This window comes from Dufourea novaeangliae, unplaced genomic scaffold, assembly GCF_001272555.1.
Source record: "Dufourea novaeangliae isolate 0120121106 unplaced genomic scaffold, ASM127255v1 scaffold228, whole genome shotgun sequence".
NCBI lineage: Eukaryota > Metazoa > Arthropoda > Insecta > Hymenoptera > Halictidae > Dufourea > Dufourea novaeangliae.
The window spans coordinates 2,725,236-2,737,373 of record NW_015374150.1 but is presented as its reverse complement, the minus strand read 5'-3'; the positions used below and the strand labels follow the sequence as shown (position 1 = coordinate 2,737,373).

Below are 12,138 nucleotides of genomic sequence, written 5' to 3'. Positions count from 1 at the left end.
ACTGGTAACGCGGCTCCTTGCCGCACTGGAAATGGCAGTGGGTCTTCATGTCGGACAAACGTGTGTAACCGCTGTTGCATCGTGGACAATGGAACTTCTTTCTGGGCGTCGGATCGTGTACCATCATGCTGTCCGGCCAGTGTGTCCTTGGGATCGATGTTGGTATCTGGTCCTGGGGGCAACCGGCACCGTGATCTATGTACATGTACGTCTCGTCCTTTGGGTCCTTCTCCGTTCTGGACGGATACGCTTGCGGCTGCTGCATCGAACCACCGGCGGCCACCATGTCCGTACGATAGTGTATCCGGCCGTACATCGTATCTAGAAAAACAATCGAAATGTTTGTCGACAGTTAGTGTCAGCGGACCGAGAGGGAACCGACGGGTGGCTGGCGACATCGGATAGAAATACAACTTGTCATCATCCCATGCTTCGTGTTCGTCTAACGGCGAGGAGAGCTATGTAGGTACTTCGTGAGCACGGGTGAGCCGTGTGCTGTCGGGTAAAATTCGCTCAGGTATGGCTCCAATTTCGGGTATTCATAGTACTCGGTGAAATAAGATGGGATTTAATAAGGTTATCGAGTTTTTGGGGTATTACGCCTCGGACGACGATAACGGAACCTTCTTTTTTGAAGAATTTCATCCGACTCGAATACTTTCCAGTAAGTAATGTAAGTTTTTAGTTGTGTCTACTAATTCGAGTGAAAGAAAAGATGATTCGTAAAGAAATCTGTTGAAAAATGCATTCAGAAGGAGTGATGCGTGTCGAGAGTTCAAAACCACCGGATGTCAGAAATGAATCTTTCGAACCAATGGATTTTGTAGAGGTTAAGGGGTTTTGTCCCGAGTAGACAGACAATACGCGCCCTGCACACCCTGTGCCGATTAATGGTACTAATCCGCGGCACAGTCGGCTGCTTTTAGAGGAAAAAGTGTCGAAGGGGAAGGGCCTCCTACGAAATTTATGCCAAATTAATATTTGATTTAACATTTATTTCAGTACTTGAAATAAATATACTAAGTGGTAGGAGGTCCTTCCCCCACGCCACTTTTTCCCCTAGCGGAAGTCGACTTTTCTCGTGAGCGTACACGTGCTTCATTACGTTGCCGCAGATTAGTACCATTAATCGCCACACCACCGACGAGGCAGAAAAGTAGAGTAGACATTTCATTCCATGTATTTTTGCAGCCCACTTTTCTGGACCAATATTGCCGCGTTGATATAGATTCAACGATCTCATAACGTAGAGTTCACTAAAATCCCCTAAGGTGAAAAGTTTACTTTCATACCTCGTCGATGCCTGGACTCTTACAAAACTCATTGATTCGAGGGGGGCATTTCTGGCAACGGTGGTTTAAATGGACCCATGTTTCTTCTGTTTGCGTTACCATTAAAACCGTCCGCCTTCCGAGGGTTAATAAAAGTAAATAGTAATTCAGATTTCAACTTCTTCGAAGTAGTTGGAGAATACTAATCTCAAGCATGTATAGTTAATTAATACTTATCTGTTTGTAGTTAGTAAGTACTATGAAGAGACGAAGTTTGGATCATCAATGTTGTAACACTCTTTGTAGGTGTAGTATTAAGTTTTAGAAGAGGTTATAGAAGGGGTGAAGAACTTACTCTTGACAACGCTGATCTGATCGAAGAATTATATTTTTTTTCGACAAGTACGTGGAAGACTATGAATACTAAAGATTCGTTGAACGGTGTTTAGAGATTATGTTTGAAAGGATCACAATATACCGATCTATACACGGGCCTGTTTGATCGCAAAAACTAATCGAAAATATCACGACAGACATCTTCAAGCTCACCCTGGCCTTTCGAACATGGTTTCTCATCTGCTTCGAAAACGATTTCGGTACAAGAACCGACGGGGAAACTATGGAAAGTAAGGAGGCTGGTGGAAAATTGGAACGTTTCGTCGAGGGTGAAAGAAATCATTTGCATACAAATCTTTCTGTGTCATATATTTCCATGATCTGGACAGAAAATGTTACGTAACTAAATAGTACGAATCTCTTACGTATGGTAATGAATGTTGAGATACAGAAGAAAAAGGGTGAAAATTATAAAGTATAAAAAGTACCAAAAAGAACATATAACTGCGTACAAAAATAGACACAAATACGTCATTAGTAAGTTGAGTAACGGTTTAATATAGTCCGCCACTTTAAAGATAATATTAATAATAAAGCACGGGCCAACACTCCCGATGGTACTTGCCAGAGATTTACCCTCAAATAAACGATCAGAAAATATCGATGAGAGCAAAACGAAAAAAAAAGGTGAAAATTATAAAGTATAAAAAGTATCAAAAAAAACATATAACTGCGTATACAAATAGACACAAATACGACATTAGTAAGTCGAGTAACGGTTTAATATAGTCCGCCACTTTAAAGATAATATTAATAATAAATCACGGGCTAACATTCCCGATGGTACTTGCCAGAGATTTACCCTCAAATAAACGATCAGAAAATATCGATGAGAACAAAACGAAGAAAGAAGGAGGGGCGGGGAAGCTCAGTCCGAGTTGTCCGAGGTGGAGGTGGAGATAAGCTGCGACGGCGCTTGAGGCTTTCTCTTGCGCAAAGTGATGGTGAGCTCCCGTTTCTGGCCCGAGGTGGAATACCCTTTGCAGCGAGTTAGGTGTCGCAGGCTTACCGTCGAACCAGTCATCTTCGTATTGCACCATTGGCAGGTGACCGTTTTCTGACACTCGTGTTTCTGGTGGTAAGTCAAAAGCTTTGACAATCTGAAGTGACGTTGGCAGTCGGGGCACACGAACGGCAAGTCTTTCGCCTTGTAGTTGACTACGTTCTTCGGGCAATGGTGCTTTTCGTGTTTGGACAGGTGAATCTGGTGCTTGAACGTCGTCCCGCAATAGCAGCACATGTAACGTTTCGTCTGACCCTTGTTCTCGACCTGGATCCATTCGCCATCCGTCGAGGAGTCGCTGTCGCTGTGCGTTTCGCGAGGCTTTTTTGTATCCACCCGTGTGTCCACCACGTTCCCACACGAGTTGCTGCGAGTCGAGGCTCGGCCGCGGCTTCTAGAGAGTCGGCCTTGGCTTCCAACGGTATGGCTCGAAACGGTCACTCGTTTTCTCGCCACTGCTGTAACAAGAGAGATTTATTTTCCTGACACCAGAACCCTGATGTGCCATGGACGTATACAGGACTGAACAATATAGGGGAAAGTGGCCGAATTTAGACCATCGCCTGGGTTGGACCGCTACTGAAACTTGTCAGTATGCAAGAAATTTTCGCAGGTATGATACGTAATATGTGTATGATAGTGGTAATGGCATTAATGCAACGCGTATTGTCCATCATACGGCGGAAATTACTTACACATGACGAGTTAAAATAGTTGTCCAACCTAGGCAATGGTCTAAATTCGGCAAATCTTTCACTAGCGAAATTACAGAATACACAGAAAAAAAATCACAGATAACCCAGGGGAACCCATCGTAGTCGCTTAGAATCGTACAGATTTAATGGCGAAGGGAAAAATAAAGATGAATTCGTGCGTCGCGATATTTATTTTATTCTCTTGATATACATGTGGATGGAATGAACACGCTTCGTGGCGGTGAGAATTTTGTTGATGTTGACTCTTCTTTTTTCGCGTGGCGACTTCGGGTGGTTGTTCCCGTGGGTACAGAGACGACGGAATCTGAAATATACCAAGCAGCGCATCAGAAGACGCACTGAACAGAGTTATTATATGAGAGAGAGTGTAGAGTAGGTAAATGAAGATTGATGTGGTTTATTAATTTTCTTGTATTTCGTTGACATTTTCCATGGTTTAATAGAACAGCTGTCGCGTCGAACGGGAACGTGGAGAATTTTTTGGTCCTTAGTGGAATTCTCGGACACGAATACGGAATGTATTACGATTTGGAATCGACGGGTCGAGGTCGCTCGAACGATTGACACTTCAAAGAGAATACATTCGCGTGTGCCAAAATTATGTTTTTTTTTAAGTAATACTTCAAAAAAACATAATTTTTCTCGAGATAGAAACCTACGTTACAAGTATTCATGATAGCCAAACTTAAAAATAATGAAAAACTAAGACGGTAATTATTCAACGCAACCTGCACACGTGTTGACAACACTGACGGCAATATGTCGATTTCTGAGAATCACGAATTCGAGGTTTTATTCATTTTTACGAATAGGTTAGTGAATCTGGGGTTAAATAAATAAGTTACTCTATCTTTCATAAATTAATAGGCTTTCTGCTGACATCTAACAAACTTTCAATTAAAATAACCGTCCTCTCCTGTCTCTTACGATGCACAAAATGGCCGCCGCCCACGGGGGTCCGCACGAACTGCTCGCATACGGATATCAGAGGATAAATTCAGCAGATCTGAAAGCTACAAGGAGGTCGTTGTCGATGCTTCCGCAGGCTGCTGCTGTGAAGAAAGGTTTTCTCGCAAACGGGACATTTCTGCGTCCTACCGCAGTCGTGTCTCACGTGGAAGATCAGATGCGACTGTTTCGAGTAACAGGCGCCGCACTGACCGCAGGCGTACGGTCTGTTCTTTTGCAGCTCGTGGCAGGTCGAACGGGGATTCCAGTAGCAGAAACTCTTCTGGTGACTCTTCAAATGGCCGGACAGGGTGAAACCCTTGCCACAGTATCGGCAACTGTACTTTCTTTTCGAGTCGTCCGCTAATTGCTCTGCAACATTATTAATCAGGCAAAAATCAGTGTCGCCGACGATCACACGCACACCCATAGGAAAGATAGGACTAGGAGAGTTGTACACGTGTTTTCGCTTCGTGTTTGTCGCGGATGTGAACATTGTGTGTCGTAGACGAGAACCGTTTAAACGAGAGAAAAGTAATACAGAACAAAATTGGGGTCCTCCGTTGCTTCTAAAACGATCCAGAAAACGACCAACGCTTTCGTACCTCGTTTATTTCGTGCACGAGACGAAGGGGATGATTGCATGAGTGAGAGATCAGGGTAAGAACGGGACAAGATGGCGTCCAATAGTACATTTTATTTCTTTACATTCAGACACAAGTGCACCGCCTGGATCATACCCTAAAATATACAGGAAATCTCAACGACACCTCAATTGTTAACAGAATATTCAACTTTAAATTCTGAAGAAAAAAAAACAATCAGTAAGAAATACTTCGGTTAATAGATTTGTAACCAATCGAATATGTCTGCGACAGAGGATAACACGGTAGTCTATACAGGGTGTAACAAAAGTGTTGTAGGTCCCTGAAATGTGTCACTCGTGAGGTGATTTGGAACAAATTTTTCCTTAGCAAAAATGTAAACAAAACCTCGGATAAAATTATTGCTAAGGAAAAACTTGTTCCAAATCACCTCACGAATGACCCATTTCAGGGACCTACAACACTTTTGTTTCGCCCTGCATACTTGAACGAACGGGTCGAAAGTCAGTAACGATAAACAAACGAAGGTGATGATTATTTGGGTGGGAACAGGGACAGAAACAGTTTTCAATGTTTCGGTTATTTCCACTGACTTGTACCCGCTCGACCGACCACCGTATCGTACCTCAATCGTTCCATTTCCAGGTTTACCGCGGTCAGTCTTCTTTCGTTCGGGCCGTGAAGTGGATCTATACGTTCTCAACGATACAGCATTGAACCTTGTGCTTGCGGAGGCTGCTGCTGTGCAAGAACGTTTTGTCGCACCAGTCGCACTTCTGCGTTTTCCCGCAGTCGAAACGTATGTGCGAGGTCAGGGACGACTGTTTACTGTAACTGGCCCCGCACAGGATGCAGATGTACGGCTTCAACGATTTCGTCTTGAAAAACACCGAGCGTGGATTAAAGTAGCAATAGTTATTACGGTGCTTGTTCAGAAACCTCGAGTGCGTGAACGGCTTGCGACAGAACTCGCAGACGTACTTCCGTTTCAACAGTTCTGGGTCCGGACACAATTTCACCACTCCTGAAACACCGGTCAAGAACAACGAATTAAAGCATGGTATACCACACCACAATCGCGGTTATCGATTAGGGTACCTATAGTAAAACTAATTTACACGTACAGGACACGTAGTCCTTTAAAAAAAAAGAAAGGATACTGGGAAATTTTTTTAAACGGTTCGGTGGATTCTTTTGTTAGAGAATGGTAAAGAGTATCCTATATTTATTTTATTTCGTATATGCATTCGTTTGGGACTGTGTGTCTGAGTGGGGAGCAGGAGCATCGAGGCGTATTTTGTTAAAGAAACTTTTTATTAAACATGTATAAAAGTTACAACAGCAGGATGTAACGTAATTCGTAATTGTTTTTAACTGGGAAGTGGGGTTCAGGGGAATAAACCTAGAGTTACCATTTGTGTCCACGTTAAACGGATAGTGAAAATGATCAAACGTGTAGTTCTGTCAAACGACCTTTCGTTTATAGAAGCGTAATATAAGACAAGTGTAAACGAAACATATAATGTGTGAAAACTACTCAAAATAGAATACCTTGCGTAACTATATTTGTTGCAAGTGTACAAATAATCTATTAGTTCGATTGCATGACACTCTGTGTAGGATTTCGTGAAACACATAACGAGAATTGATTCACAGTTCCATTGCCCACAGTTTATCAAACTGAAATAACTACGAACTTAAATCGAGGGGAATATTGCAGTCTCATGTCTAGACTTGGGCACAATTTTATTCAAATAATACATACTAAAAAGCAACAATATCTAAGGGTATCATTCTGAGCTTTAAACAGTCAATGAGATTAAATAATTGTTTGCCAAATGATTCATTCAAGAAGAAGTATTATTTTGTTATAAAATTGGAATCTCCACGTGTAAACGATTGAAAATGACGAAGTACTTTTTTTTTTATCTTTTATTCGTTATTCGTAACTCTTTATCTAAATAATGAATTTGCCAATCTCTGGTGAGAACACGGCAACACACGCACCAAACGGTAGGAAAATTAAAATTCCAACGATTCCAAGACGATCTCGTTGTTCATGGAAGGATCGATCCTCAAGAGCCAATCGTCGCGACCCGGCAACGACTTGAATATCCGCTCGTTTCCGGTCGGACACGTCAGACGGTCGACCGCAGCCCGACGAAACGGGCAATGACGAGTTCGATGATTATAAAGGCTGGTCCGATGAAGGAACGTTTTGCCGCAGTGGATGCACTGCTGCAGTTTGCCGCACTCGTGACGAGCGTGCCATGCCAGGTCGTTCTGACGTGAGTAATTCGCGCCGCAGACGTCGCACGCGAACCGTCCTACCTTGCCGGACTTGTACAACGGTGAATGCGGGTTCATGTAGCACCGGTAGTTACGATGGGCCTGCAAAAAGCTGGAACTGGTGAATGTCTTCCTGCAGCACGGACAACTGTGACCGCGGGCAGCGACTTGCGGGTACTCCGATGAGACTGCTGACGAGTCTCCTGGACCATTTTCTGCAACATCCATTAGAACATCTTGTCAGAGAGCCGCGAGAGTGTTCGGACTTTCTTACGTTACGGGTGATTGCCGTATGGAAATAGTACACTTTTTGGGGTAACATTTCGGATTTTGTCGACACTTGAATGTGTTGTTGTTTTTAGTGTTATGTAAATGTGTCTAGAGGGACTTTTGAAAATTTTTTAAATTGTTGATTCTACTGGTGTTTGAAATATAGGGTCAAGCTTTTCTCAAAAAATCGTAACTGTTGAAGTGACAAACTGATCGAAATGTGCTTATAGTGGACATAAGAGTACCGAAAATTATTTCAGTTAAAGAAAATCTATTTTTCAACCATTTAGTTTGCAAATGTTTTAAAGAAATGTAATTCTATGACAGTAGGACCTAATTGAAAAGTATGAAAAAATGAGGATATTGTCAAATTTGACATTTACAATTGCCCATATGAAAATTAGTTGTAGTTAATACTTCGTCAAGCTGATGTGCTTCAACATAGCATTCACTTCAATCACTTTTCATATGGCCAATTTTGAAGTGTCCTTATTTTTGAAAAATTGTCCATGAAGAGCACAAATAGGACTATATCCTCACTTTCTTTCAAATTTTTCAATTGGGTCCTACTACTGTAGACTTGCAGTTTATTGAAACAATTGCAAAAGAAAGGATTAAAAAATATTTTCTTCTAACTGAAATAATTTTTATTACATACTTTTATGTCTCCACTATAAGGACCTACAAAACTCATTTCGATCAGTTGGTCAGTTCAACAGTTATGATTTTCTGAAAAAAGGATGATACGTATAAGTGATGACTAAAAACTACAGCATATCCAAGTGTCGACAAAATCTGAAATGTTACCCCAAAATGTGTCCGACTTCACGTGGAATAATCCTTACGCGGTCATCTATACGATAAATGAACAATAATAAACAGATAATAAACGAATGGTGGTACGGTAAAGAATTCGGTATTATAATAAACATGTCTTTTATTATATTTTCTCTTTATAGAATATCATTATAATGTCATATTAAAATAAAATAAAATTACAGATAATGGAAACAACAAAGCGTAACAAAATATAACAAAACAATATATTTGCTCCTGTGTGAGCTATTATTAGGATTTTAAAAACGAGTGCCGATTTTCGAGCACGAGATCGAAGACGTAGATCTAGTAAAAATAAAAATAAAATAATTGCTGTGTAATTATTTGCACGATAAATAATAATAATAATAAGGTAATTGCGATTCATAGTTAATGATAAAATCTGGAAGTTGAATTAACCCTCGGAAGACAATCGGTTTTGTTGGCGTGAGTCAGTTGGGACCGGTGTGTGACAAATTTCCTGGTGAAATGGCGTGTTGTATTTTATATGAATTCAATGTAAACAATCACTGGCTGAAATTAGTTCTTGGAAGCTGATGAGTTGGACAAAGTTTTGGAAACCTCGGATGAACGTGACCACACACTCTGCAGGCATTTTTTCCTGTGCCGTGTGAAGCTCGCCCGATAGGGGAACTTGTATCCGCAGCGACATATGTACAATCTGCCGCAATCGTTCGATTTATGAGACTTTAATGTGTTATACTTTAGGAACGTTTTGCCACAGTCCATACACGGATAATTACTACTCTTGGTCGGTACTAGGGTTGCGGGTAGACTCCGGATGTCCGTTATAATCATCTTTAGGCCGAGCCTCTCGATTCCCATGGAAAAGAGAAATCTCTGTGCATGCAAGTCCCGACGCTGTAACGATACGTTTATCCTACGTGCCATACCCAATCTAAATACGAGACACATGAAGGATGAAGGGTCTTCCGAACCTCCCTCTTCCATAGTCTTTTCTTATTCTACGATACTCCCACGTGAATATTTCTATCCCCTACTGACAAAATACGAGTTCTACCGCAACGTAAATTCTTATTCGACCGTGAATAAAAATCTATTGTCACGGGAATTATAATTGATACTTATTGTAATAGGTTGACCAGCAGACCTGCAAAAATTCCTACAAAGATAAAATCCTATTTTAAAACTATAGATATTCTACGAACCCTGATTAGCTATTCTAATTACGTATGTATTGCTGTCTTACCTTGAGTAACAGCGTTTTTACTCCTAAACCTACACACCGCCCACTTTCTGCAACATCATTAGATCGTCTTGGCAGAGCCACGGTTTCAGGGTTTCTTACCTTACGCAACATTGTCTTCTAGCTTTCGACGACGACGACGACTCCACATTACTGTGCTTCATTGACAAATACATGAACGGTGGTACGGTGAAAGATTTGATATTACATTGAACATGTCTTTTATTATCTTTGGTTAGGTAGAAGATACAACGTGGTATTACAAAAAAAAAATTACAGATAAAGGAAACAACAGAACGTAACAAAACGATATTCATGCACTTGAATAAGCCATGATTATGATTCTAAACACGAGTGCCGACTTTCATGCACGAGATCTGATAAAACAAAAAGAACAATGATTGTTAAGTAACTCTAAAAATGAATAAAAATCGACGGTACACGACACGTGGTAACTCGAATACAATATGCGTGAAACATAAATAGACTTGTAACTAATGACAAAAGGAAAGAATAAAAACTTCCAATCTGGAATGAGAAAATCTGAATGCTTGAGGTGTGCTACCGTCTACGTGCCCTCCACATTTGTTGTAGGCATGTTTTTGTATGCTGTGAAAAGCAGAATCGATTGGGGAATTTTTTGCCGCAGCAACAAATATACTTCGTGCAGTAGTCCTTTGTTCTAAGCGAATACATCTTGGGATTTATTAATGGTTTGCCACAGTCGACACCACGATAAATGAGCGTTCTGGGCACTTTTTGTGCTGGTGGGAGTCTCGGGGTGGCTGGCGTAATAATCTTTTCCACGACGATACAATCGTCGTCCATAAATAAATCTAAAACAAAATTAAACAAGACGTTAAGTTCCATCGTCATAACGTGCCGTTGCTAAGCCGATCTTTTCGATTCCCATAGAAACGAGAGATCTCTGTATATGCAAGTCCCAAAGCTGTAACGAAAACGTTAATTGTACATATATACCAAATCTAAATACAAGACACAAGAAAGATGATCCTCTGAGATCCCCTACTCTATGGTCTTTTTTTGTTCTACAATACTCCCACATGACTATTTCTATCCTCTACTGTCAAAATCGTAGTTCCACCTTAACGTAAATTCTTATTCAATCGCGAATAAAAATCTACTGTCACAGGAACTAAAACTGATACATATTGTAACAGTTTGCCCAAAATTCATAGGAAAATAAAATACCTTTTTTAAAACTACAGCTACTCTACAAACACAGATTAGCCATTCTAACTATGTACTGCTCGTTACCTTCAGGAAAAGCGTTTCTATTTCTGAACTTACAGTTGTGTCGTCAGTAACGTAGAAATCAATCAAATGTTATTGGATTATATGCTAATTAACCACCTTTCGGATTCTAGCACATTCTGATAATGATTGATAACGATCCTGCCACTCGTTACGTAGACGAAAAAACGATAAATTAAGAACATTTTATTCATACTTTCTCCTCGAAGCTACTTATACGATCGTACAAAATGGACGCTCGAATACAGGAAAAATAATGGACAGAATGGGGGTGCTCTATCAAACTGATATCGATTTATTTGCTAATTAGTGTGACGATTTCGACGAAATATTAGGTATTTTAAAGACATGAACAATTAAAGTTACGTACTTTCGAGATGTACAGGGTGTGGGATAAAATAATTGACCACTCACGGGAAAAATAAAACAGTATATATATTTAATAATAAGGAAAAAGAACATAAAAAAAACACAGATCTACACGCTACTGACCGCACCTCGCAGGATCAATTGCAACGCAATACTCAATACTCGATCTCGACCGCACCTCGCAGGTCGAAGTTCACGAACGCACGTTTTCCTCTCGACTAACTCATCGTCGTACAAAGGAAAAGCCGACGAGCTCGCACCCTCCGCACGAAACACACACACACACACACAGTTCCTTAAAACTAAACAGTCCAACGCTGTATCTTAACCTAAACAGTTCAAGAGTGTCGGTCTGGACGGCGCCGAGATAGCGCAACGGGGTATCGCTTTCGTTTTGACGCGGTCCACTATGCCCGACACCACAAGGGTGTCCCAAAAATTGGGACACCCTGCAACACGCATATTCCCAAATACAAATCGAAAAGTCCTTATACTACAAGAAGTTTGACTTATATTCATAGTATATCTTAAAAATACATAACTTTGATTGTTTATATCTTTAAAATTATCGAATGTATACGTCTAATAATTCACATGTATCATTAGGAACCTATCATCTTACAAAACCCCCTTAAAATCGAAAATCTGACAGTTGTAGTCCAGTCAGTGCCTCCAAACACTCATCGATGATTTCCTGTATAATCAACGTGAACGGAAAGTCAGCGGAAATAGGCTCCACGGTGAATCTGGTTAAAACTAGGGGGGGGGGGGGGGGGGGGGGGAGGGGCCTCAATGCTCGTTCTGATCGACGATGAAGAAAAGATCCTTGCCCTTGTGCCTACGTCGTATATGCGTGTATATGTTCGGCGCGTGTTTGCTCCTCAGGTCGCAGTACGGACAACAAAATTTCGGTTCGCGTCCGCACGTTGTACGCAGATGCGTGTCCAGCGTG

The 12,138-nt window shown here is 41.1% G+C and overlaps 1 protein-coding gene across 5 annotated transcripts in view; it reads right to left on the bottom strand.

Annotated features, from left to right (window-relative positions):
- LOC107191649 (longitudinals lacking protein, isoforms A/B/D/L) overlaps positions 1-12,138 on the bottom strand; it is a 118,917-nt gene that overhangs the window by 80,471 nt on the left and 26,308 nt on the right. For 2 of the 5 annotated variants that reach the window (XM_015580739.1, XM_015580741.1), the window contains exon 7: positions 2,529-3,128. The exons of 2 other annotated variants lie outside the window; for them this stretch is intronic. In XM_015580739.1, coding sequence (XP_015436225.1) covers positions 2,536-3,128 — 593 coding nt within the window. In that variant the 3' untranslated portion in view covers positions 2,529-2,535. Of the gene's footprint in view, positions 1-2,528; positions 3,129-12,138 lie in introns of those variants that run through there. One more of the 5 variants, XM_015580740.1, reaches the window with a different exon arrangement.